Source organism: Molossus molossus, unplaced genomic scaffold, assembly GCF_014108415.1.
Source record: "Molossus molossus isolate mMolMol1 unplaced genomic scaffold, mMolMol1.p scaffold_m16_p_11, whole genome shotgun sequence".
NCBI lineage: Eukaryota > Metazoa > Chordata > Mammalia > Chiroptera > Molossidae > Molossus > Molossus molossus.
The window spans coordinates 40,464,361-40,491,012 of NW_023425346.1; the positions used below are offsets into that span (position 1 = coordinate 40,464,361).

General features: G+C 37.8%; 1 protein-coding gene across 8 annotated transcripts in view; it reads left to right on the plus strand.

Moving 5' to 3' along the window:
* The window catches only part of PKP4 (plakophilin 4), a 235,467-nt gene that overhangs the window by 58,510 nt on the left and 150,305 nt on the right, over positions 1 to 26,652 (plus strand). For 7 of the 8 annotated variants that reach the window (XM_036253918.1, XM_036253923.1, XM_036253919.1 and 4 more), the window contains one exon: positions 17,567 to 17,703. In XM_036253918.1, coding sequence (XP_036109811.1) covers positions 17,572 to 17,703 — 132 coding nt within the window. In that variant the 5' untranslated portion in view covers positions 17,567 to 17,571. Of the gene's footprint in view, positions 1 to 17,566; positions 17,704 to 17,852; positions 17,921 to 26,652 lie in introns of those variants that run through there. The other variant, XM_036253925.1, reaches the window with a different exon arrangement.

Genomic DNA, 26,652 nt, shown 5'->3' on the forward strand with positions numbered 1-26,652 from the left:
GGAGACAAATACATTCAGAGAGGTACCAAATTTCCACATAACTTTTGCCCCTAATTTCTTTCTTTAAAAAAAAAAATTGTTTTTACTGACTTTTTAGAGACAGAGGGAGAGAGAAGAAAACATGGATGTGAGAAACATCAATTGGCTGCCTCCTGCACACTCCCTACTGGGGATCAAACCCATAACCTGGGCATGTGCCCTGACTGGGAATTGAACCAGTGACTTCTTAGTTAATGGGACGACACTCAGTCCTCTGAGCCACACCTGCTGGGCCGCCTCTAATTGCTTTAGTGATCTATGCTCTGTACCTATCTTCATTGTTCCTCTACCATTCTTCGTCCTTCAAAGTCCAGCTCAATTTCTGTTGTTCCAGAAGACCACAGAGTGGTCAGGGAAGACCTCCGTGAGCAACAGGGTTAAGGGCGGAACCCCGAGAGAAGTGTAGGGGAGAGGGAACATCCAGAGTCTGTAAAACTCATGTTAGAGGTTTCTACTGTGTAACCAGCCATCACAGACCCTGTAAGTTGATGGTCTTTATTTCCCATACAAATTTTATTATGTTGATCAAAAGTATGCTTTTTGATTCATTTGAGACACACAATTTTATTTCAGTGCTAAAACTTAGCAGTACTCCAAAACAAACAAATGTTTTACTCTTTGGAAGAAATTAGTAAATTTGGAGAATTTGCTGTAACTTTGAAAAATTTCATGTACCGTTCATCTGATGAATAACATTTGCTCAGTTAAGCAATGACTAATTGCATTTATACCAGAGACAGACAGACAAGAGACACACCAAGACCAGTTAGGAAGACATTTTTAAAGGGAAACATTTCTGTTTTGCCATTTTATTTTTGTGCAAGCTTTTACACAGAACACATGTATTTACCTTTCAACTGACTATGAAATGCCAGTTAAATTTTACAAGTGAAATAGGAGTATGTGTAAATGCAAGCTAGTCAAAACAGATACCCGCTCTGAATCAGACCCATTGGGTGTTTGAGAAAATCCTGAGTAAAGCATACTTAATCACAAAAATGGGTGGTGTTAAAGCCAATAGAAATGATATGGTATAAATTATATCTTAATTTTTCTTTAATGTTAGGATTCACCTGTTTGGAGAGAAGTTTTTCTAGTTGCTTATTACAAATTTGAAGACAGTTCTATATTATTACACTATATGGATTTGTGTGCATCTGTACCTTGGGTGACCAGACTCGAAACACACAAGGCCCTGTGATTTTAAGGAGGCTTTATTCAAAGATGAGCGGAAGAGAGGTGATTGTCTAGGTGCTCTCTGGATAGCATATGGAACACTGAAGGTTTAGGATTGTTTGCACTATAGATAATTAAATGCACTGTTTTTTGAAAGCAAAAATTTTAAACATTATTATGCATAAATGATATCCCAGAATTAAGGCATAGTTCTGCAAAAGCTGATTTAAGCGAGTGAGTTTTGAAAGAACTAAGTCTGATTAGCATTCATGTGGTCTCATCAGCGCGCACACGGCAGTGGTGGAGAGTTGTGTATGGTTGGCACGCGGACCTCCCAGACAGCCCTCATCCGGTTCCAGAGTGACTCGTAGACTCTGTTACCATGGGGACTACCCTTCCATTTGTGTGAGTTTTTCGTTAACTTTTTTAAATTTCTGAACTGGTATGAGTGACCATTCAGCTAGATTATTATCTTGGGAGAACAACTATTGGTGAAGACAAGGTCGCCCCCAAATCACGTCATGGAACTTTGAAGGCACTGCAGCCCTGGCCTTGTCCTCAGCTTTGCTGTTCTAAGAGTAGGACTGATATGTAAACCAGAGTGCTAACTTATTAATTCATAATTACTAAAGTGTCTGTTTGTCAAACAGTTCTGTCTTCTGACATCAACTTGAACGTAGAATCTTGTCAAAGGTAAAGAAAGAATTTCACGAGAGGTTTCAATTGAAGACCGTCTCTGTGCCTTATAAGCAAAAGATCTCACTGTTTTTATTTCCTCAGACAAGGCCAGAAACTAGGTTTTCTTTTCCTGTGCTTCATACTTACTATTCCTTTCTCCAGTTCTGATGGTGATTACAATGATCACAACCACATTAGATTCTGCTCTGGATGTTACAGTCTTTTCCTTGATAATCGTATAAAGTTCTTTAGGCAAATCCATTTAATGACTCTTAGTTAATTTCAGAACTTCTTTGTAGTCCCTTTTAACAGACCACCTGGAAATGATGGACAAGGTTTCCTAGGGTTATAGTCACATTGTATGCATCCCCAGGGACTTGGCATGTGAAGGATAGAAGAATTGTTTTCTCTTACAGGTTTAGCAGGACGTGTTCTTTTTAAAGTCTTCTTCAGTGAAGTTGTTTTTTCCCCCACAGTTGCTTTCTAGGCCTTTCATATATTTTACTGCTATTCTAAGTTGACACTTTCTGGCTTTTACTCTCTTCTGCTCCTCCTTATCCGTGTTATCTAACTCCAGGCCTTTTTACCACCATTGCAGAGGCAAGTGGTACCTGACTCATTTGAATTCTTTGCCTCAACTTTCACCATCATATTAGGCAGCCCATTTCTTTTTCTGTCCTCATGGTTCCTTCATCTTCTTATTTCCAAAGGTTTCTCCTCTTTTTCTCCTCCTTCTCCCTACCCCATGTCTCTAAATGCAACACATTGTCATATTCTGTACCTCTCTGTCTTTGTGGTAACTCCTCTTCTCTGACAACTTTCCTACTGCGGTATGTTTTATGCCTCTTTATTGGTGCAGTTTTCACACCATTTTTATTCCTTTTTTGCTAGACTGTGAGCTCCTTCAGCATCTTTATGGTTCTGAAACCTCACATTACTTGGCATATAAGTATTATTTCAAAGGCAACACAGATTTGTTGTCATTCTTCCCTCAGTTTGTTTCATTCTTTCACTGAACAAACTAATGAACACCTACTTCGTTTCTGTCACTTTTATTGGTGCTGAAAATACAGTGGTGATCCAGATGAAAATTGTCCCTTCTCCTCCTGAGCCTAAAGTGTACGGTTGGGGAATACAGAACAGTGCAGGAAATCTTCAGTATATACAGAAGAGGAAATTACATTATAGTTCGCTGTATGCTCCATCTGTCATCAAGAAAATTCTAGAGGCTTTATAAGGTTGATATTTTTTTCTTGTGCTGTCTTCAGAAAGCTTTTTGGAGATGTGCAGTGTGAAAATGTGTCTGTCTTTTTTAAAACAAAATATAGTATTAACCATACAGAATCTAAACTGAATAAAGGAGACTGAAAGAGCAGCATCATTTCTCTGTCTCTAGCTTGCCGAAGAGATGGGCAGAAAGAAAGGATTGTTTTACAGCGGTTAATCTACCTACTTTATGTTTTAATGCCTTTTTAAATCTAGAATTTTCTCTTTTACCCTAAAGAGCTACTTAAGAAATTTGAAATCTTTGGATGCATCATTGCTTAAATCAGCATTGTTAAAAGTGACTTTAACAGGTATGACATCAATGGTTTTGATGATGCTCCAATTCAGAACTGTGAACTTTCCTCTTTTACCTGTGCTCTCAGTAAAGCACCCCTTACAGATTAACATCTTTCCTAAACTGGACATCTTTTAGGTAAATTCTTATATAAATAAGCCCCAGATGGGGAATTGATCTCCCCAACCAAAGTACCAGTATGTACCATACACCTAGTGTATTTCCAATGAATGTTCATGAGACAAGCATGAAAAATATAATTACAATTTGCACGTGGCCTGGAGCAAACTGATTTCTTTTTCTGGAAAATCATTTATTCCTTTGTTTAGAAACTAGATTTTCCACGAAATTGGTACCTAGCTTACATCCAAAGCATAATTTTGTGCTTAATTTTGTTGGCAAGAATTTTGTTGAAAAAAGCTTAATTTTTTCTGTATCATTTTCTTTAAGGTACTTAATTTTTTTTAATAGGCTGACATTGGAAAAGCTGGAGAGAGCCAAATTTTTTAAGCTACTTTTGCTCATTAATAATAATGATTACTAAATTGTGGAACTTCCTAAAGTATGTTCCTCAGAATGTTAATAGTTGATCCTCAAAAAGAGTGGAGGTCAAATAAGTGAGATACTGAGTTAGATGAGGTTAAACAAGTTCACTTTAAGATATCTTAAAGTCTTTAAAGTGCTCTACACCACTGCCTCTCAAGCTTGGAGGTGTGTACGAGGCACTGAGGATCTTCAGGATCTTACTCACTGGACGATTCTTGGTAGGTTGGTGTGGCCTGGGCTTCTGCATATCTTACAAGCTCTGAAGTGCTGCCCATGTAACTGGTTTGCAGATCACACTGGAAGTGACAAGGCTTTGAGGGATTTCAGAGGAAGCATGCTCTGCAGTATTTCCCAGACGCACCATAGAACCTTGTTTTTGACATGCTGGAAGTAGTCCATGGAGCATAACTTGGAGAACTTTAAATTTCACCTTTCAAATTACAAGTGAATTTAGAAATTCTAAAAAGTTTAATACAGAACTTCTAGGTTATTTTCAGCTAGACAGCCCTATATAAAACACAAGACACTGAAAATTCATTTAGCTAATTCATGTAAAAAGAAAAATCAATATCATGAATGAAAAAGACAACCGCTGCATAAGATAGCAGGTTGTTACTAAATTGTATACCTCATGATTTTAATACACCCTTATTAATATTTTTAAATGCCAGAAGCCTTTATTAAACAATTTTACTTTATTTTTATTGCCTCTAGTAATTCACTTATAAATTACCATATTTCTAAATCCCCATAGGTGCTGTGCTGGTGATTTTATTAGTCTTTAATCTTTGTTAACACTGCATTTGATATAAAAAAGTAACGATGAAAACAAATCTTTTATTTAAACAGCTTGGGGTTTGATATGGCTTACCATATCCTTAATTGCAAATGATATAAAACAACAGTCTAGGGAGGTTTTTGAGAAATCTATTGAACCTAGAGCAAATTTTTAAATATAAAAGCTTAGTAAAATTCATTAATGCATTACAGGCGGGCTTTTCCCCACCTGGGTCCTTCTGCTGCACCTGTCCCCTTTTATACGTGTACATTGAAACCCTCTGTGAGCACCTGCTTTCTGTATTTGAGCTTTTAGTGCCTTGTTTATCTCAAGCTGCATTTTATTGTAGTTTGTTCATTTGTCTTGTCTCCCCTTTTAGACTGTAAATTGGATTAGATATCAGGGTCTTATTCATTTTTATACTTTCAATAGCACCAACTTTATATAGTATAGTACATAAGTGGAAGATCAATAATGCAGTGAACAGATTATATTTTATAAAGCAATTCAGCAAGTAAAACTTACTTTTTTTAAAAAGATACTTTAAAATAATATGTTATTTTTTTCTTTATCTCATTTCCTGTCTTTATGGTATTAGTTAGTATGACTTACTCATCTTGTAACAAGTCATCCTAAATGTAAGTGGCTCAGTGGTTTTTAAATTTCTCATACTTTTAGGATGCAAGGAGGTGCTTCTGCTGCTCTTGCCTGGCTGTTCAGGTGGCTACAGTGAGCAGTTGGTCAGGTCACTTTCTAAGATGGCCTTTCTTACATGTTCTGAGGTCTTGGCTGGAGTGGCTGGGTCCCTGGGCCTCTGTCTTCATGGCATTTTTTAATCCTGAGCTCTTTTGTAGAATAGCATAGTGATCTCAAGGTTCCAGAAGACAAAGCTGCAAGGCATTTTAAGAGTTAGCCTCAGATGTTGCACAGGATCACATCTGCCACATTCTGTGAGTCTCGAGAGGCTCACATTCAAGGGTGGGCAGTGGACTCTGCCTCTTCCTGAGAGGACAGGAGGAGCACAGGGACCCGGAGGTACTCTGTATGTATTTCTTTGCGCTAAATCAAATAGAAACGTTAGTGCTATCATTAGTCCAGTCTTATTTTCTTCAGCTCCTCACTCCTCTCACGTGGATATTATGTGGAGTTTAGACTTAATCTTCAGTTTCCCGAATTAATTGCTTAGCACTCACTGCTTCTTGTGCCTTAACCCTCCCTCTATCATATTTGCTATTTGGTTGCAGAACTTCCTTGAAAAGATTGTTGAAGCCACACACTTTGAGTCCTGGCATGTCTTAAAAGACCTTTATTTTAACTTCATGTTTGAATCAAAGTTTTGGTCAGTACCGGAAGCTGTTTACTGCTCTGTCTGCTGTAGTTGATAACAGGTCTGAGGCCGAATTGAGTCTCATTCCTGTGTAGGCAGTTTGTTTCTCCTCCGCGGTGACCGTTGCGTCGGCCCTCGTTTATCACGGTCCATCAGTTCTAAACTCTACCGCGATAAATGAATTTTCACGAAGTAGGATTCTTTATGTACAGTTGTATATTACAGTATTTGAAAAAACCGTGATAGAGTGAAACCGCGAAAGTCGAAGTGCGAAGTGGCGAGGGACGACTGTACAATCTTGTCTTTATCCTTGGAACCAAGAAATTTCCATGGATTGAGTTTACATGCAGTTTATCTGCTTCATTCATTTTCTTCACTTATTGGCCCTTTTAAATTATTAGTTTTTGGCTCTCAGAAATTTTCATTTATTTCTTTTAGTATTCTCCTTTTTTCTCTCTTTTAGTACTCTTAGTAAAGAGTACTTATGCATAACTTCTGGATCTAGTCAGTAGTCTTCAAATGGTTTATCTTTTTCTTTTTCTTTTTTTAGTCTCTGAGAGAATCATTTAGATTACTCTTCTGAAATACTCTTTTAAAATGTATTCATTCCCTTGAGATTTTTGCTTTAATCCTATAACTTATTTCAAGGTCTCTGACTATTTTTCTTTCATGCATACAGCTTCTAATTTAAACACAAAGGATATTAGTTCTGCCTATTCCACTTGTTCTGTTTAGGGAATTTCTTCTCTTAAGGACAGCAGTAGCGTCTGAGACCTTGTTCTGTCTGGATCACTCCTTTGCCTGTGGCAACTGTTTAAGCATGTGCAGGACAGGGGCTGACCATCAAGCTGCACTGTCTCTCTACCCTTCAGCATCTGATCTTGACCTAGACCTAAGAGCCTACAGTCTGCTATTCACCAACTCTGAGCATTTCTCACCAACTGCTGCAACCTCTAAACTAGGTCCTTTTCTCTTTTGTGTTATGGTTTCCTTACGTTATTTTGTCATAGTCTGTAGTTATTACTTTTCTGACTTTTTGCTACATTGATGACATTTTTAAAAATTTTCTTGTGTGTGTGTGTATTTATCCTCACCCAAGGACATTTTTGCATTTATCTTCAGATAGAGCGGGAGAGAGGGAGGAAGAGAGAAAGAGAAACATTGATGTGAGAGAGACACATCGACTGGTTGCCACCCACACGACCCCAACTGGTGCTGGGGACAAACTGCAACCAAGATATGTGCCCTTAGTGGGAACCAAACCCGGGACTCTCTGGTCCGCAGGTTGACACTCAGCCCGCTGAGCCAAACCGGCCAGGGCTTAAAAAATTTATAGACTAATTTTTTATCCTACAGAAGATAAAATGCCTTTCTTTTATTTTATGACACTGTGAATTAAAAAAGGGTGGACAAGTATATTTCTCTTGTCGCTTGATCCAGTTATCTCGCCTCAAAGTTTTAATTATATTCTTACACTATTATCTCCATCCTATCTTTTTTACATCCTTTGACATTCCAGGCTTCTCCTTTTCCCTTATTGATATGTTCAAAAGATCCCAAATTCTAAGAAAAAAGGTGAATCTATAGTACTTTCCAAAAAGAGACTTCCATTTTTCTTTCTTTGCTGTCCAAAAGAAGTAAGATTTTTTTTTTTTGGAAAAGTTGAAAATATCAAAGTGAAATCTGTATTTATCCAAAACAGAATTTTAACTTTTATTAACAGTTTTCCAGACCATACCAATTGTTCAGAGACCATATCACCATAACACTTCACATAACTCCAGGGAGCATCCTTCACATAGAATACAATGAGAACTGCTGCCGCAGGGGTGAGCAGTGCTGACCCTCTTATGTATTAACCAGGGGTTTATTTTCAGAAAATTTAATTGAATGGTATATGGGGTTGAGAGCGTTCTCTTTTGTAATGTAAGCCCCTTATTATTGAAATGAATTCTGTCAAAACATTTATGAGTCATAAAATTGTACTGTGTAGTTTTATAACCAGAAGTAGTTCAATTGATAAGTGTTTTGCCATTCCAGTGGTTGTATATTAATATCTCAGTGTAGTATGAATTTGCAATTTTCTAATTACTAGTAAGGTTGAGCACCTTATTTATTGGTCATCTAGATTTCTTCTTTTCCAAAAGGCTTATTCACATATTTTGTTTGTTTTTACATCAGGGTATCTTGCATTGATCTTTTGACTGGAAAAATAAATCCATAAGCCAAAATACTTAACTGCCCTGCATAGTTTATTCTCTAGAATCACCATGCTGTTTGTCATATAGCTCCCTCCTGAACAAATTGTTGCCAAGAAATTCTGATGTTTGGATGAACTGCCTGATTAAAAGATTAGGATGTAAGTAACTGACTCTAAGCTTCCTAAACAGTTGCAGATTTTGGTAATGCTACTTGTTTCCTAGATATTTTAAAAGTATAACAGTGAGAAGTTTATCTAGTACTTCTTTTAGAATTCTAGAATATGTTCCATATGGTCCTGATGGAGTTTAACTTTTGAGACATGTTTCTTATTTCCCAGTACTTCATTCTTTTTTTCTGTAACATTTGTTCCAGTTTCATTTTAAATGAAGAAACTTATCTTTCCTACATAACATACTCAATTTTTTTCTGCTCTTACTGTTACAATATTTTGTTCATCTAGTGCTTACTTAAACTTTTTTTAAAGTATAGGTGATATACAAAATATTAGTATCAGGTATATAGCATAATGATTTGACATTTACATACCTTATCAAGTGATCTCCATGATAACTCTAGTAACCATCTGTCATCATTCAAACTTATTTCTATATTATTGACTGTATTCCCTATGCTGTACTTTACATCCCAGTGACTTATTTTATAACTGGAAGTTTGTATCTTTTAATCCCCTTCACCTTTTCACACACACCCCCATCAGTTTCATCTCTGTGAGTCTGTTTTTGTTTGTTTTGTTTTTTAGATTCCACATGTAAGTGAAATAATGGAATTGTCTTTCTTTGTCTAATTTATATCATTTAGCATAATATTCTCAAGGTCTGTCCATGTTGTTGCAAACAACCGTTTTTTCGTCTTTTCTTATGGCTGGATAATATTGCATAGTATATATGTACAACATCTGTATCCAATCCTCTATCAAAGGATACTTTGGTTGTTTCCATGTCTTGGCCACCCGTGAAAATGCTGCAATGAACATAGAGGTGCATATATCTTTGTGAATAAATGTTTTCGAGTTTTTCTTTTCTTTTTTTATCCTCACCCGAGGACATTTTTCCATTTTTTCTACAGATAGAGTGGGAGGGAGATAGAGGAAGAGAGAGAGAGAAACATCGACATGAAAGGGACACATCGAGTGGCTGCCACCCGCACAACCAACCAGGGCCGGGGACAAACTGCAACCGAGGTACATGCCCTTAGCGGGAACCGAACCCGGGTCTCTCCCGACCGCAGGCTGATGCTCTAACCACTGAGCCAAACCGGCCAGGGCAATTTTCGAGTTTTTCATGTAGATACCCAGCAGAGGGGTTGCTGGGTTACATGGTAACTCTATTCTTAATTTTTGAGGAACTACCATACTGTTTTCCATAGTGGCTGTACCAGTTTATATTCCCACCAGCAGTGAATGAGGGTTCCTTTCCCACCACAACCTCTCCAACATTTGTTATTACCTTTCTTGTTGATAGCCATTCTAACAGGTGTGAATTTGTATCTCATTGTATCTGTAGTTTTGATTTGCATAGATCTGAAAAATTTAAAACTGTATATTTCTTATAGCAAATTAGATTTAAAATGCAATGACAGTCTGCTTTCCTCATATTATATAAATATTATTTCTAATTCTTTAATTGCTCTCAATTTTTCTGTATTACATATCAAATATAGACTCAATTAGATAATTTTTTAATTTTAACTTTTGAAAATGATACGTTTCCTGCAATGGAGGTCTTCTGTAATAAATTCCTTCAGCTTCCATATGTCTGGAAAAGTCCTTCATATCTAAAATATAACTTCATTGAGTATATTATTTTGGGCAGGTAATTTCTCTCTTTCAGTAGTTTGAATATTTGGTTCCACTCACTTCGGGCTTGTAGAGCTTTTGCTGAGAAGTCTGATGATAACCTAATGGGATTTTCCCTTATAGGTTCCTTTCTTCTTTTCCCTGGCTGCCTTGAGAAGTTTTTCTTTGTCTTTCATTTTTGACAGTTTTAATACAGAGAACCTTGGGGAAGGCCTCTTGGAATTGAGGTACAGTCATCCCTCGTTTATCGCGGTTAATCAGCTCCAGACTCTGCTCGAATACATAGGCCTACAGTCCATAGGTACAGTGATTTTCATTGTAATTATAAGACAGGGGTGTATAATTGACTCAGACAACCAAGCACACGCTGTATCATTTTCACTGTCTTGATCAACTTTTTAATGAATACACTTGAAAAAACCGCGATAAGAGTGAAGCCTCAAAAGTCGAGGCGCGAAGTGGTGAGGGGCGGCTGTAATTATGTGTTCTGTTTGCTTCCTGTATTTGAGAATATGGATTTTCCCATAGGTTTGGGAAGTTCTCATCACCTGTTTGTTTGAATAGGTTCTCCATTCCATTCTCCCTCTCTTCTTCTTCTAGTATGCCTATTATTATGTCGGTTTTCTTAAGTTTGAGACTTGTTTTGTGGCCTGACATGTTCATATCATATCATATCATATCATATCATATCATGGAGACTTTTCCATTTGCACCTGAAGCAGAATCTTATTCTGTTGTTTTTGGATAGAATATTTTATCCATCTGGTCTAATGTGTCACTTAAGGCCAGTGTTTCCGTGTTGATTTTCTGTCTGGATGATCTATTCATTGTTGTTAGTGGAGTGTTGAAGTTTCCTACTATTACTGTTATATAGACAGTCTCTCTTTTCATATCTGTTACTATATGCTTTATATATTTAGATATTCATATGTTGGGTGCAGTAGATGTTTACAAGTGTTATTTCTTATTACTGTATTGATTTCTTTATTATTATGAAATTCCCTTCCTTGTATCTTATTACAGCCTTTGAGGTAGCAATCGTATTGCTACCCCAGCTTTTTGTTGTTGTTTCCATTTGCATGAAATACCTTTCATCCCTTTACATTTGGTCTGTGTGTGTCTTTAGATCTGAAGTGAGTCTCTTGTAGGCAGCATGGGTATAGGTCTTGTTTTACTTATTCAGCCACTCTGTGTCTTTTGATTGGAGTATTTAGTCCACTGATATTTAAAGTAATTATTGTTAAGTATATACCTATTGCTATCTTGTTCATTGTTTTCTGGTTGTTTTCGTAGGTCTTCTCTGTTTTTTTTCTCTTGCTCTCTTCCCTTGTGATTTGTTGACTTGATTTAGTGCTATTTTTTGGAGCCCTTTCCCTTAATTTCTTTGTGTATCTATTATAGGCTTTGAGATTCATGTATAACAATCTATGTACATAGCAGTCTATTTTAAGTTGTTGGTTGCTTAAGTTTGATTCTTAAATCACTACATTTTTACCCCCAACCTTAACAAACTTATTATTCTATATTACTAATATCTTACTTTGATTCAAATTAAAATATTCATGCTTATTTTCTGTCCTTTATTATTTTTCTTAATATTTTCTTACACATCATCATTTTATCAATTTTCAAATAGTCATTAACCATCGTAACATTTTTTGAGCATTCAAAATGAAATGATGAGATGTGTGTTATACTCTAGATTACTAGTGCCAAAGTGTAAAGAAGGAATATGTGGATACCAATTTATTTTTCTGGATAAATCAAAACAATGTATACTTGGACTAAATTTACCAGTAAGGAGAGTAGAAATGAGTAGAGGAAAATTCGTTGTGCTCTATTGCAGAGATTTAGCTCAGAAGTGACTTTTGTGGGTTAGTATCATCTGTGGTAAAAGGTACTGAGTGTTATAGGTTGTGCCCATATACTATATTACATTGATAGCCATACATTATATCCATAGCCTCGAGATTCAGTAGTCACACTGGAATGTATATGGCCTGCAGTCTTGAGCAGAAAATAATTCTGTTAATCAATGATAGTTTATTATAAGATTGAGATACACATACACAATTATACTAACAGTTTCACATAAAGCTGCTTTGTTTTCAATAAAGATAATAGTGAAAACAGCCTTTCTAAAAGTGTTTTTATTAGGGTCAAAGAATGTAGTTCAACTGAATGATAAAATTAGACCTGAGCAAAAAGGAAATTTAATCAGTAATGACTGGACTAAAATGAGAATACATGTCAGAGTTGGTCACAAGCTCATCTCTGAGTTTTCTTGCTACAGCCAAATAGACACACGGCACCAAGACTTCCAGTGTTCATCATGCCCTCAGGGAAAGCACAGCTTCCTGGCCTTCGGTGGCCTTTTTACAGAGAGGTGTGATGTTGTAGACAGCTGCTCTGAAAACCCCCAGGGGCCTTCACATTAATTCCGAATGTAGGCATGGTCTTACCTTAGTGCTAGCCTCAAGACCCAGAGAACGCGAAGTTTCTGTTCCTTCATACCCAGTGCAGGACCCTGCCCATACCCTTCCTGCTCTCCGGATCATCTGAGCTGTGGTCAGCAACCTCTGGTGATGGGAAATACACCACTTCTAGAGGCCAATCTAGACATTCAATCTAGACATTGAAATTTTGGACATTTGAGTGTTTGCTCCAAGAAGAAAGGCCTTCCTAAGCTTGCCCTCATGGCTCCAGACTTTAATTTTGATTAAAAGTAATATAATTATTAGCCAAATTTGATTCCATGTATAAAGAGAAGCAGTAATACAGGGTAATACAATTTTGTTACAAAATCATTAATTTTGGTCTAGCTCTGAGGATCATAAGCCTAAAAAGTCTAACCTTGTTTGCCTATGGCAGCCCTTCAGAGGCTTGTAGATATCTGCTTGTCCACATAGTCCTTTTTTTTTTCCAGGTCAGAATTTCTCTTTTGGGTCTATTCACTTGACTTTCTGTGTCCCCTGCCAAGGCTTGAGCTCCTAAGGAACTGGAGCTGTCGTTCATTTCATCTCCATTCCTGTGTCTGCAAGTAATGCCTGAATCCGTTCACTGTCCTGCTCATCCTCTTGTGAATGGATATACTTGTGTCCATTCCTGTTGATGTGCCACCCATAACTGAAAGTGGGTATGTCCCAGGAGCCTGAAGGAGAGGTGTGTGCTCATGTGTCCCCCTCTTTCTATTATGTTAAATACTAATACCAATACAGCATGAGATCACTTTGGCTGGGGGGCAGCCTTGTCTCATTCGTGGTTCATGCATTCTCTCTTGAACCTCAATCTTTTCCCCAGTGTCCTGCTGGGCCAACCTAAATACAAGGACTGGACATTTATTCCTATTTTTATCTTACAGAGGCAGCTCATTACTGCCGTTTAGCAGTGTTATTCATATTTCAATATTATCATCTGATAAATTCAGTATTCCTAATCTTACTGAAGAATTTGAGCATACCTGTATATTATTATTTACATTATGGGTGTAGTTTTTGGTTAGCTGGGTCAATATTAGAACTCCCTGGTATTACATTAGAAGTCTCTGCCGGGTAATGTGTTTCATTCAGCTATTTACAGATCGTGAGAATCAGCAGTTGCCCTGTGCCAGCCCCATTTCTACGCTGCTTGTCATGTCAGGTTGCTTTCTAACATATATGCCTCACCGGAGTCTAGACACACTTCATTTCCGTGGTTACACTGCCAAAGACAGAAATTAGACCAGCGCAACATGACTTTTCTTTGGTGTGCCCCTTTTTAGTTCTTACAACTCATCTCTTGGATAAAATCCTTTTAAGAATCTCACCTAAGATCTGTGTCTAGCTCCCTAGTTTGTAACGTGAACAGAGTCTACTTTCTGCTTTCCAAAAACAGAAATGGCATTTTCCTGCTTCCAGATTTCTGGCATCTCTTCCAATCTCGGTGATTCTCCAGAGAGCCCCCAAATGGTCCAGCAATCTATATGCAAGTTTTCTTGAGTCCCTAGAATGTGATCATTCAAGTCAGGTGAGTTGAGGTCACTGAGGGAAGCATGAGACCTAATTGTTCGCAGTTTCTTTGTTTTTTTTCCTTTGCTTGTGGGAAGAAGTTATATAATCCTGTGACTAGTCTCTGCTTGGGTCCTGGAACTCTTTAAATTGTTAATGAGAACTAAAAGAAAATGGGCAGACAACATTAATAGGTTTTATAACTTGTCATTATTGTGGTATCCGTCCTCTGCCCAGTATTGGTTGTGGTATTTTGGGACCTGGTCCAGAGATGAGGAATAGAGAATTGTCTCACTCTCATTCATACATGGGTACTGTGGTCATCATTCCTCCTCTCATGGGTGTTAGCGATTATCAGTAATGTCTCCTAGTCTTTGAGGAATCAGAGAATAAAAACATTATCCCTAACCTGGCTGGATTAGCTTAGTGGTTAGAGTGTCAGCCCATGGACCATAGAGTCAAGGGTTTGATTCCGGTCAAAGGCACGTACCTCAGTTGCAGTTTAGTCCTTGGTCCTGGTTGGGGTTGTGTGGGAGACAATCAATTGATGTGTCTCTCTCAAATTGATGTCTCTCTCCCCCTCCCTCACTCTCCCCCTCCCTCCCTCCCTCCCTCCCTCTCTGTCTGATGATAAATGGAAAAATATTTTTGGGTGAGGATTTAAAAAGGAAAAAAATCCCTGCCTGTGAAAATTTCCTCTGCTGCTGAGTAGTGTTTTCTTTTACAAATGTATAAACTCTCTGCAACCTCTGTCCATCAGCTTTAGTGCTGTTATCCCATCACTTGTGTCACGCTGTACTTTGGCTTGATCTCATTCATTTTTTGCTGCCTCAGCTAGATGCTGAGTCACTAATGATCAGTGAACCTGCCTTATGCCTGTGTCCCCTTATCACCCTGCCGAGCACATAGTCAGAGAGGTACCCAGAAAATGCTCATCCAATTTAATCGATTCTGGACAAAGTCACTATAATATGCATTGTGCAATTAAGTATGGTACACTCAGAGTAATGGAACATAATTGCAATAATAGAAGTCTGTATCTTTCTTTAAACAGTAAGGCTCCTCCTATTTGTGGTAAAAAAAAAAAAAAAAAATTAATAAGTACTTTCCCAGTGACGTTTCTACATCTCCTTTTCCAAGTCCTCTTTGTTCACTGAATTTTTGCTTCTCTTTTTCTAACATATTGGTTATTTCATGGTATTATACTCTTGACATTTAAAATTTTTGATTCTTGGCATTATTTATCTCACTGTTGCATAGTAACATTTTTGTTCTTCGCAACCATCTGCTTATTTTAAAGTGTATAATTTTTCAATGGCATAGAATACTTTCATATCTTTAAATGTCTTAAATGCTAATCTAGTATCTCTATGTGTGGCATTTTCCCTTCATAGATCTTATATCTTTAATGAGTACTCGGCAAATGCAGAAATGGTTATTTTATTCAGTTGATAATATTTTAAGTATATTTTACATACAAAAAAGTAGATTGCCATAGAGTCATTCCATTGTGTTATTTAAAAAATCAGTAAGGCCAGTGGGGCTCAGGGAGGTGCAGACCTGTCCAAGGTCACCTAGGTTTTGTCCCGCTTGCTTCAAGTCCAAAGCTTCTCCTCCAACTCACACTTAAGGATACTGTCCTTGCAGCTTTGTGTCCCCTGAGCCTTGGGCACCTGGAAGGAGAAAATGGAGAATTCACCTGCTAGGGCAGGCTTGAGGAGTCTTCACGAAGGAGGAAATGCAGAAACTTATCAGACCCATTGCTTATTTCTGCCCATTAATATGATAAGAATAAAGCAACCACTCACAGAATCCTGGAGCCTGGAACCATCTCCACTGTTGTGGAAGTCAGGAGAGTGAGAAATAAGCTGGAGGCTCAGGTGGTATGCACCCCGCCCCCTTTTAAATATGTTTTATTGATTTTAGAGAGAGAAAAAGGGAGAGGGAGATAGATACATCCATGAGAAAGAAACATCAATTGGCTACCTCCTGCACAGCCCTTGCTGGGGATGGAGCCCGAAACCCAGTAATGTGCCTTGGCTGGGAATTGAACCAGCGACTTCTTGGTGCATGGGACAATGCTCAATCCACTGATCCACACCAGCTGGGCCTTTTTACATACATACATATATATATATGTTATGACTTTGGGGGAAATGGCAGGTGGATACTGAAATTTGAGGGAATGGGAGGAAAACATCCCCAGATTGTACTACAGAATTTAACATTATGGAGGTTGATACGAAATTGAAATACAACATTAGAGTAATTTTTAGTATGAGAATGTCTAAGAATAGTATTTATGGTCTCAGATATCAGTGGTTGAGTATAAAGAGTAACACCTTGAACAAATAAGAACTCATGAGCATCATAGCACTTGCTTAGATTTGTCTAATGCCTGGAATGAGACATAGAGAAAATGGTGGTCCCTCATTCATATTCACATTTATTTGGCAAACATTAATTGGGCACCTATTATGTGTGCCAGGCTAGTTTCGTGGTGTGATAGATAGACTATGCTCTCAGCTGACAGATAGACTATGAGCATAGCTGACTATGCTCTCAGAGACTGACATGTAAACAAATTATTAAAATATGTATGACATTTTAGGTGGGTATCTTTTCCTAATCTCTCTCAAACTGGTAAAAAGTCCGTATCAGGTCAGTAAGTCTGGCAGGGACATCCCGCTGTGTGTGTGTTGTCCTGGGAGAGGCACCGGCTTCTGCAGGAGCCCACTCTGCTGTCCTGAGCTGTGGCCTGAGGAAGGGCTCCTGTCATCCATGCCATTCTCACAGCTTTGTCACTGCGGGACCAGATTGCTCCAAGGAAACCCAGCTAGCTGTAATAGTCAGTCAAAGATATCTTCATTGTTAGTTACTAATGCCTTGCATTTCTTTTAAATACAGCAGACTTTTGTTTATTTTTAAGCCTTCCTTAAGTTGTATAACCTTTTCTTCTATTACATAAACCTCTTCTGTGGTTTAGCATCTGCACATCTGTCGATGTCTTCTTGTGTGTATATTTTCTGAAAACTGGCCCTTATAGCAATATTGAGTGTTTACCATTATTTGTTCTATGATAAGATAATCATATTTGCTTACTGGTTGTCTGATTACAAAATTCATCAGTTTAACAAGCTTCTAACAACTTGATTGTCTTTTGTATATTTTTAATTTCAGAGCCCTTCCCCCCGACCCTTTTCATGTCATTTTTGGACTGTGATGTTTAAATATTTTCTCAGTATTTATTATTATTACTTTTAAATTTATTTTTTTAGTATTTGGTAGTACTAGCTGTATTTTTGGCCCTAGATGTTGCCTTTTAAAAATCAAATAGCTGCAGGGAGTTGTGATCATTGTGATCCTTCCTAGAAGCCATCAGCAAATCCTCAGCCCCTGCCTGTTCCTAAGGAGGAGCCCTTGAGAAAGTGTTAACCCTTTGCCTGCTTGATTGCAGGAGGAATGCCAGCTCCTGAGCAGGCCTCATTGGTGGAGGAGGGGCAGCCACAGACCCGCCAGGAAGCTGCCTCCACTGGCCCAGGCATGGAACCCGAGACCACAGCCACCACTATTCTAGCTTCTGTGAAGGAGCAGGTACATCCTCTTATTGGAATTTGCAATTAATTATTTCTTCAATGCCTTTAAAAATTAATCTTTGGATGTGTTTTAAATTTGTCTAATATCCTTCACACCTTCACATTTTCTAATTATAAGGTGTTTACATCCCTGAGTACATTGGGATGACTGGCATGTAGAGCCGCTCCAGGTGCCAGTCAGAATCGGAACATGCAGGATACTTGTGCGTCTGCAAGTAAGGACAATATTGATGGTGATCGGTGTCTCTGTCTCCCCATTGCAGAGTGTGTGCATGCACGCAAAGCTTTGTGAGGCCCAGGTCATGTGCTGACTTTCCTGTCGGTTCTCTGGCAACCTGAGGCCTGCAATATCCTTAGATGTGTGGAATATTTAACATGGGTATTCTACAGGGTTGTCTCTGTGAATTTTGGATAAAGGCTATATTTGTTGTGTTTGTCTTAATCACAGTATACTCATTTTGTGAGCTAGTGTTCTAATACTTGTCAAACTGTGCCAGTTTGCTTCCGTGTCATGTTTATGTTGATTTTCTTAAGGCCCTTAATACTCTTTATCCTTCACACCCAAGTAGCCTTCTAAATTAGAATGCATCTGTCCTGCTCAGAACATTGGAATTCGTTCCTATTTAATTTCTTAAGCTTGAAACGTTTAATAAGTGAATGTAAATCGAAAGCTACAGGGATAGATTTCTTTCCTACCCCTCCTTTCAAAACAAAACAAAAATATACACCCTCTGTGAGAGTTATTGTGTTGGCTATAATCTAATTAAAACCTTTGAAATCTTATGATTAAACCCCTGGGTCATTTTTTTTCTGAAGAAATATAAACTTAGGTATATATTTCCTGTAATAGTCTTTTAAAAATCAATAACTGCTAGTGATGACACATATCAAAGAATATTTAATACCTCGTTATTTCACTGTTTGCTGTAAAACAGGTGTGTGTTGAGAGAAGACTCCAGAACCATGACATGTCTGACATTAGAGCTATTTTCACAACTTAATCTAATATCAGGATGTCAAAAGATTTTGCATTCTTTCCTGAAATTAGTTTTTAAACGTCCCACAATGTAAAAATTTGAGAAGACAAAGAAAATTATTGTCAGTACTGGTTTTACTTTCCACCAAACCAGAGATTATCTAAGCTTCTCTGTCTCACACCTTTAGGGAGGAAGAAAGGACTCTCTTTTTATAGTACTTCATGGTTGTCAAGATTTCACCCAAGGAGCTGTGAAATGAAAAGGCTCTGATTTATTTGGGGCTCTTAAAGTATACTGCATTTTTGTGACACACGACGGTAAATTTATCAAAAGGCCCAGAACTGACTTAAAACTAGAAAGTGTTTTCAGTAAATATAGCAACAGGAGCTTCATGTTTGTATCTTGAGACCAGATACCCTGCATGTTGAAGGCGGTTGGAAACCGACCGTGATTTTGGCACTGGAATTCCTTGATGGCTTCAGATGACTTCAAAATTTTATCTTTTGGCAATAAGTAGTGTCCTGGGTGGATATTGCCGGGAAGATAGCAAGAAGGGCTCCAGTTTCTTAAGGGAGCCAAAAAAAGAAAGAGAGAAAAATTTGTTATTTATTAGAAGAATTATCTTGTATCTCCCATATTACCTTGAAAAACATTTTTTTTCTTTATTGATTTTTAGAGAGGAAGGGAGAGGGAGAGGGAGAGGGAGAGGGAGAGGGAGAGAGAGAGAGAGAGAGAGAGAGAGAGAGAGAGACATCGATGAGAAAGAACATCAGTTGGCCGACTCCTGCATGCCTCCACTGGGAACTGAGCCCACAACCTGGGCATGTGCCCTGACCAGGAACCGAATCAGCGACTTCATAGTGCATGGGTCGACCCTCAAGCACTGAGCCACACTGGCTGGGCCCATATTATTTTGTATATTCTACTCTTCACTTCTATTCCTGTTCTAAGAATTTGAGTTCATTAATATACATTTACAGTTTTCATTCTTAATTTCTTTAAAATTTGCTTGTCAGTGCTCAGTCAGTATTTTAATCACTCAACCCAACACACTGTTTCTATCTCTTGTTCCAAGATACTTGCTGGACTTTAAATAGCTAACTCGAGCTCGCAGAGGATTTTCGTGTCACCAGGCAAGATGCTCTAATTTCTCTATAGTTGACATAAATATTTCTTCAGACTTCCCTAAAATATGTTACTTCCTATCACCTGCTCAAAGAGACAAAGCACAGAAAACTTAGAAATAAGAAAGCTAATTACGCCCTGGCCGGTTTGGCTCAGCGGTTGGAGCGTCGGCCTGCGGTCCAGAGACACCCGGGTTCGGTTCCCGCTAAGGGCGCGTACCTCAGCTGCAGTTTGTCCCCGGCCCTGGTTGGTCGTGCGGGTGGCAGCCACTCGATGTGTCCCTTCACATCGATGTTTCTCTCTCTCTCTCTCTTCCTCTCTCTCCCTCCTGCTCTATCTGAACAAAAAATAGAAAAATGTCCTCGGGTGAGGATAAAAAAAAAAAAAGAAAGCTAATTACTATTTATCTTATATATCTGATTTAAAAATATTATTCAGAATGTAACATTCTCAGTCATGTTAGCCTCAAATGGAATAGTTAATATTAGATTATGTCCTTGATTATGTTTCAATATCAGTAGAGCCATAGTCTTGGATGGAATACATAATTATTTTAAAATATGCCACACTACTGTACAATGCTTATAGCCATGGATGAGTGGTATCAGCTCCACTGTCTCAAAGAACAGACTTTGTTTGATGGCAGCTGTATCTCAGGAAGGATGTTTCATCAGGGTACAGAAGGAGGAGACCCCCTTCAGTGCAGCTGGGTAGACGGCCCCCATCCTGGCTCGAGTACTTGCTGTGTGGTCTTGGGAAGATTTCTTAACCTCTCTACCTCAGTTTTTCTTCTATAAAATGGGGATAATAGTTACTGAGGACATTAAATTAACCTATGTAAAATACTTTCCACAGTGTCTCGCACTTAGTGCTCATAGTAAGGGCTAATATTAATATTGTCATCATCAATTCTACATAAGAATAAAAAGCTATTCTTAAGAAGAGCTGGTGTTTCTATTTTTAAATATATAGAGAGGTTTAGTGAGCCTTCTTTTGGACATTGATCTGAAGACAAGAAAACATTCTGAATACTGAGCCATATTTCTGCTGTGACAGTATTTCACTTCTGCATGGGATTAACTTTCAAAACTTCACCATGTTGGTCTCATAGCTGAGAATAGTTTTAAGTATATATTATAAGAAATAGTTTTAAGTATATATTATAAGAAATAGAGCATCTGAAAAAAAATTTTTTTACTTGCTGATTTCGTGCAACCCCAAACATAACATAACATCAAGGCACTTGGTTAAAGAATTGGAAAGTGATATCTTTTAATTCACACCTGAATTTTGAGAGGTTCTTTTTAAATAGAGCACAGTCAGCCACTAAAATAGCTCACACATACTCCCCCTGGGCAATTTTTGGAAAGCACTTGGGAAGGAAATGGCAGGCAACCAGAGCAGTCTTGTTAACAAATCATTAGTCTGTTACTATCTGAAATTGGTTTTAGGGTGTCATAAAAACAATTAAATCTTCCTCTACAGGGCAATGTTTTTCCAAGATCTTTCTTGAAAAAATGCTGATATTCACATTTCCTCTCTTTTGTAACGTGATAACCTTTCATGTTTATGTCAGTCACATAGGTGCATAGTTGTGCAACTTTTTTAACACCCTTGCTCCTTGGCAGATAAAAGAAGGGGTCTACTTCTGGCCAAGTGCTCCCTCTTTCCATAAACCTCGCTCACCCAGCCTGGGGTCAGGTCTCCCTCCTGACCCCTTTCCCACTTTACACCCCTGCTGCGACTCTCCTCACATGCTTCTTGGGATTGTAAAATCAGCCACCTAGGGACAGAGCCATGTTTTATACACTGTTTCACACATGTTACCAGCTGCTTCTCCCCCAGCCCCTTGAATATGTTAGGCCTACAGTAAATGGTTGTTCAAGAAGGGAATGGATGAATAATACTGGCAATCAGATTACCTTGTCTCCAACGCACTCTTTTGTGAAAATAATGGAACCTGTTGCCTCATTCACAGAAACATTACTAAGCAAGAGAATCTCAGACAGCACCTAGAAAACTACCCAGTTGTATATTCTTGTTCCTCAGACAATGTGAATTGCATATATCCATACTGATCTAGGGATTAATCCAATCTCTGCATGAAGCAAAATAAAATTTTATTTCATAGGGATGGAAAATAATGACATAAGGTTAGAAATGTCATCTCCCATCTGTCTAACTTAGCTGAATATTAAGTGTGGGAATAAAAGGATGTGGTTACCTTGGTGATGCCAAAAAATATCTACCAGCATCCTCTGTACCAGGTGATATGGATAAACAACCGCTCAAGAAATGTCTCTCAGTTAAGGATTATGCTTTGAGAGAAATCAAAAGTCAACCCATGAGAATAATGAAATAATGTGATCCTCGGACTTGAATCTGAAATGATAGGAAATGTCAGTTGAACTTGAAGCTACCAGCTGACTGTAATCAGGATCATCATTTGGCCGGTTCTGTTTAGCTCAACTCCTAATAAGAGTCCAGGAGTCCAAGATGAATACAGATGTTGGAAACAAGGAAATTTTTTGGTATCCTGGTAGTTTTCAAATAATCTGGGAAATTTCAGAGTGGTCTGGTGCCTGGCTTAATATCTTATACACAGTGAGATAAAGAATGTGGCCAAATGTGATCCTTCTGAGCTCCCTTTCTCCTCTTATGAAAACCTAGACTCAAAGCTAGATACGGCCTTGAAAGGACAGCACACCTTTGGATGCAAAGGAATTGGAACTTGATAAGACTCTGGCTTCTCACCCAGAACTTTGCTGCCACCCCTGCAACTTAGTCAATGTGTCGCGTGCTAACTTCAGACACAAAGGAAGCAGTGGGCCGAGGGCCATGTGCAGGCTGTTATTATACATTAGGAGAGGAAAACATTCTTTAAATGACCTTATGGCCCATCATGGGTAGGGTTAACAAGTATAATTCATAGTTTTGTATCGTGTGTACGTTGATTTGTAAAATCACACGTGTCCTATGTATTATATTCTTTTATCTTCTGTCATGAAGTTGCTTGAATAATTGAGCTCTCTTTTGGCCATACTCAGGCACTCTAACTTCCATTCCATTGTTCTCCCGCAAACCACATTCGTTATTTTTGGTTTATGATTTAAGAAGTTTGGAATCCAACACGGCTGGTGTGGTTCAGGGGTTGAGCATCAACCTATGCACCAGACAATCCCAGTTCAAATCCTGGCCAGGGCACATGCCCGGATTGCAGGCTGGATCCCCAGTAGGGGGCGTGCAGGAGGCAGCCGGTCAGTGTTTCCCTCACGGTCAATGTTTCTCTCTCTCCCTTTCCTTTCCTCTCTCTGAAATCAATAAAAACATGTTAAAAAAAAAAAGTTTGGAATCCAGATTTAAGGTTGAGGCCATTTTAGAAAGTACAAAATGTTAAGCAAGGAGTAGATTAGATAAAACATAATAATTTCATCTGCACTTCTCTTACTCTGGTGAAGTCCTAAATTAGATATGCATGGACTTCTTTTGTTATCTTTGATGAGTGAAAATCGCAATGTTCTTCACTATTGAGGTTCTCAAAGAGAACACTACCTTTCAAAATAATATTTCCTGACTTTTGTAAAAACTACAATTCTACCTTCAGTATTAAAACTTAAGTGATATTTAAATTTCAAAGAGTGAAATGAGAGTCATTAGAAATCCTTAATTTTTTAAGATAAAATAAGGAAATTTGGAGCCCAACTGTGCCTATTGATATTACTTCATTTTTACATGGATATGTTAGCCTCAGTAATTACACACCCTTCCTTTATGGCAAAATGCCCAGAACTGAACAAATTCCAGTACAATTATTTACTTTATTCCTATGAAACTGGAACAACTCAACTGTTATGCACCTGCCTTTGCAACTTCCTTTTGTTTGGCCCCTAAGTTTATTTACAATAAAATAGTTCTCTCTGACACACCTCTCTCACATGCAAAAGACGGGATTTTTATTTCTGCTGTAAACAGGCACAGTTTGTAGCTTAGCTAAAAGTCCTGTGCTGGAAGTACAGTGCCTAAAACTTCACATTTTTACTATTCATACCTAGTTTTTTTGTGTTTTTTGGTTTTTTTGGTAACTGAATTATCCTGGTAACTTTAATTGTGTGAGGTATGGTGAAGTCTTCTGTGCCTGAACTGCATCATCAAACACAAGGTAAGATTGTATCTTTTCTTAGTGATTTCTGTGGGATCTTCAGAGTTTACAACTTTACCTCCTTAATATTATGGAAATGAGATCAAGAGATAGAGCTCATGTAACACTGGCCTGGGTTCAAGAATTCTGAACCCTGATACTTGGTTGTCAGGCAGTCAGTCCTCTTAAATTACATGTGCTATGGTCACAATGTAACATTTCTCTTCCTTGTGTTAATGATGTAGCATATCCCCCACTGCAGGTATCTCTGTGATTAAAGAATACAATAAGAGTATGGCCAACAGGTTTATTCAGTATTTGAGTGTTCAAATAAAAATTTCCCTTAGTAACATAAAAAAGTAGGTTGCCAAGTTAGCTGATGACAATTATAGCTAACATATATATTTTGACATCTGCTCATGCTTTCTGAGACTGATGATCAGTTGGACCTGTTAGCAAAGTTCACCAATCTTACATATCCCAGGAGTACTCTCTGAGTACTTGAGTGTTCTGTTTGATTCAGTTGGAGACATTTTTTTAGGTGCATTGACAAATTCCAGGAATTTAAATAGACTCCATCTGGCTTTTCACACATGGGTGGATCACATATGCAAGACATGGAATACATAGTAGGTGCCCCAAAATATTTATTGGGTTAATGAACTAAGAATGTAAAAGTGCTCTCTATTACCCTGTAGTTAGCATATGCTTACTTTTAACTAAATAAAATGTAATGGCTGAAAGCCTACTGTGAGCAAAGCTCTCTGTCCCGGAAAGGGAGGAGAGAGAGGGGGAGTGGTGAGGAGATAAAAATGATGTGTTTCATACAGTTTCTACCCTCAGAAGAATGCAGAGGTACAATCTGTATCATATATTTTTATGTGCAGTAATGGCACATTATGAATTTTTATTAATTGGAACCACAAAATCCAAAAACGTATTCTTTTACCCCCTTTTTAAAAATATAAGCAGGGTATAGCTGTATATTGTAGTATATCAGTTTTACGTAAATTTGTTAACTAGGCACTCTTAACTTTAATTTTTACCACTGAACTAGAATTACCTTTCTTTTGTATTTGAAAGTAGTAGAATATTTTTTTATTAATACTTAAAACCAACTTTGACTTTGCATTTTAAAATGACAATTTCCTTTTCAGTTCACAATTCCGATTCGGAGAAAATGTATGAATATATGGAATAATTTTCCCCCTGTACATGCAAACTTTATGCTATTAAATTTGAAATGAGTGACTGCTGAGTTGGTGAGATTAACTGGATGACAGGATCACTCAACATTGAATTCTCTGCGCTGCATGATCATTTTTCTTCTTAGAATCATTTCTGAAGAGAAAAATATTTCAGAAACATATTTTTCTCCTCAGGTATAACCCTGAAGTTACTCCATAGCTATAGCAAAACAATCTATCTTCATGTTTAAGTGCTCTGTTTCTAAATTGCCTTTTTTGTTACTTATGCAGAAATGGGTCCATATGGTCTTACTGCATCTGTTTATATTTTATGCATGTATTGTTTTCAAAGTGATCAGATCTGCAAAGTAATTTGGGTTATGATTATTTTGTTTTAGGCATTCCTAAGAAAAATCATATAAAAATGTATAGGTTTTTTTTCAAGTAGTTCAAAGACAGATCTGTATTTTAGCTTCTGAGTTTTTAAGCACTCAAACCTTAATAATATAGGGGCCAGCCCTGGCCAGTTTGGCTCAGCAGTTAGAGCGTCGGCCTGCGGTCTGGAGAGACCCGGGTTCGGTTCCCGCTAAGGGCACGTACCTCGGTTGCAGTTTGTCCCCGGCCCTGGTTGGTCGTGCGGGTGGCAGCCACTCGATGTGTCCCTTTCACATCGATGTTTCTCTCCCTCTCTCTCTTCCTCTCTCTCCCTCCCACTCTATCTGTACAAAAAAAAAAAAATATATATATATATATATATATATATATATATATATATATATGGGCTGCAAATAATAGAAACAGTCTGCAAGCAGATTAAAAGAGCACATAGTTGAAACTTGGAGACAAAAGCATGTTGTATAATTAAATTTTATATGTCATATTTCAGAGGAGAAAATGGCTATCATAAATTGGAAGATAGTTTTCATAGAACTGAAATCTCTTGGCACTTGAAATTTAATTTTCTTTTAAAAATTATAATTCAAGACATTTCAATATGTAGACTATTTAATTTGTAGACTTTTACATATGAAATTTTCTATGAAGCAGCATGGCATCAATGAAGTATTCTTTGTGTGGTATCACCTACCCTAATCGGCATATATCTTATTTGTAAGTTTTCCTAAAGCTATTCCGAAAGTCTAAATCAAGATGAAGGTCCTTAGCCACTGCATATGAGGGGATTAATTCTTACTATTTCCTCAATGTCTATCATTTCTATATTCTGTTATATCTTTTAGAAATTTATTTCCATAATTAAATTGATATAAACTATTATTTCTCCTCTGTGCAAAATATTTTCATAAATTGTTTTGTTAAAAAAAAAGGAATGAGCCTGCCCAAGTGTGAACTAAATCTGCACCTCCGGTTTCTGCTCATGACCTTAGCTACCTTGTGGTTCTTACTTTAGAGCCACAACTGTTAGAAGTGAAAGAGTGTGCTGAAGTTTTTCCATTGCACCGTTTTCTCATTGTTTCTTCATAAAGTGAGTATTGCTTTTTGTTTAATGTAAGCTGTTAATA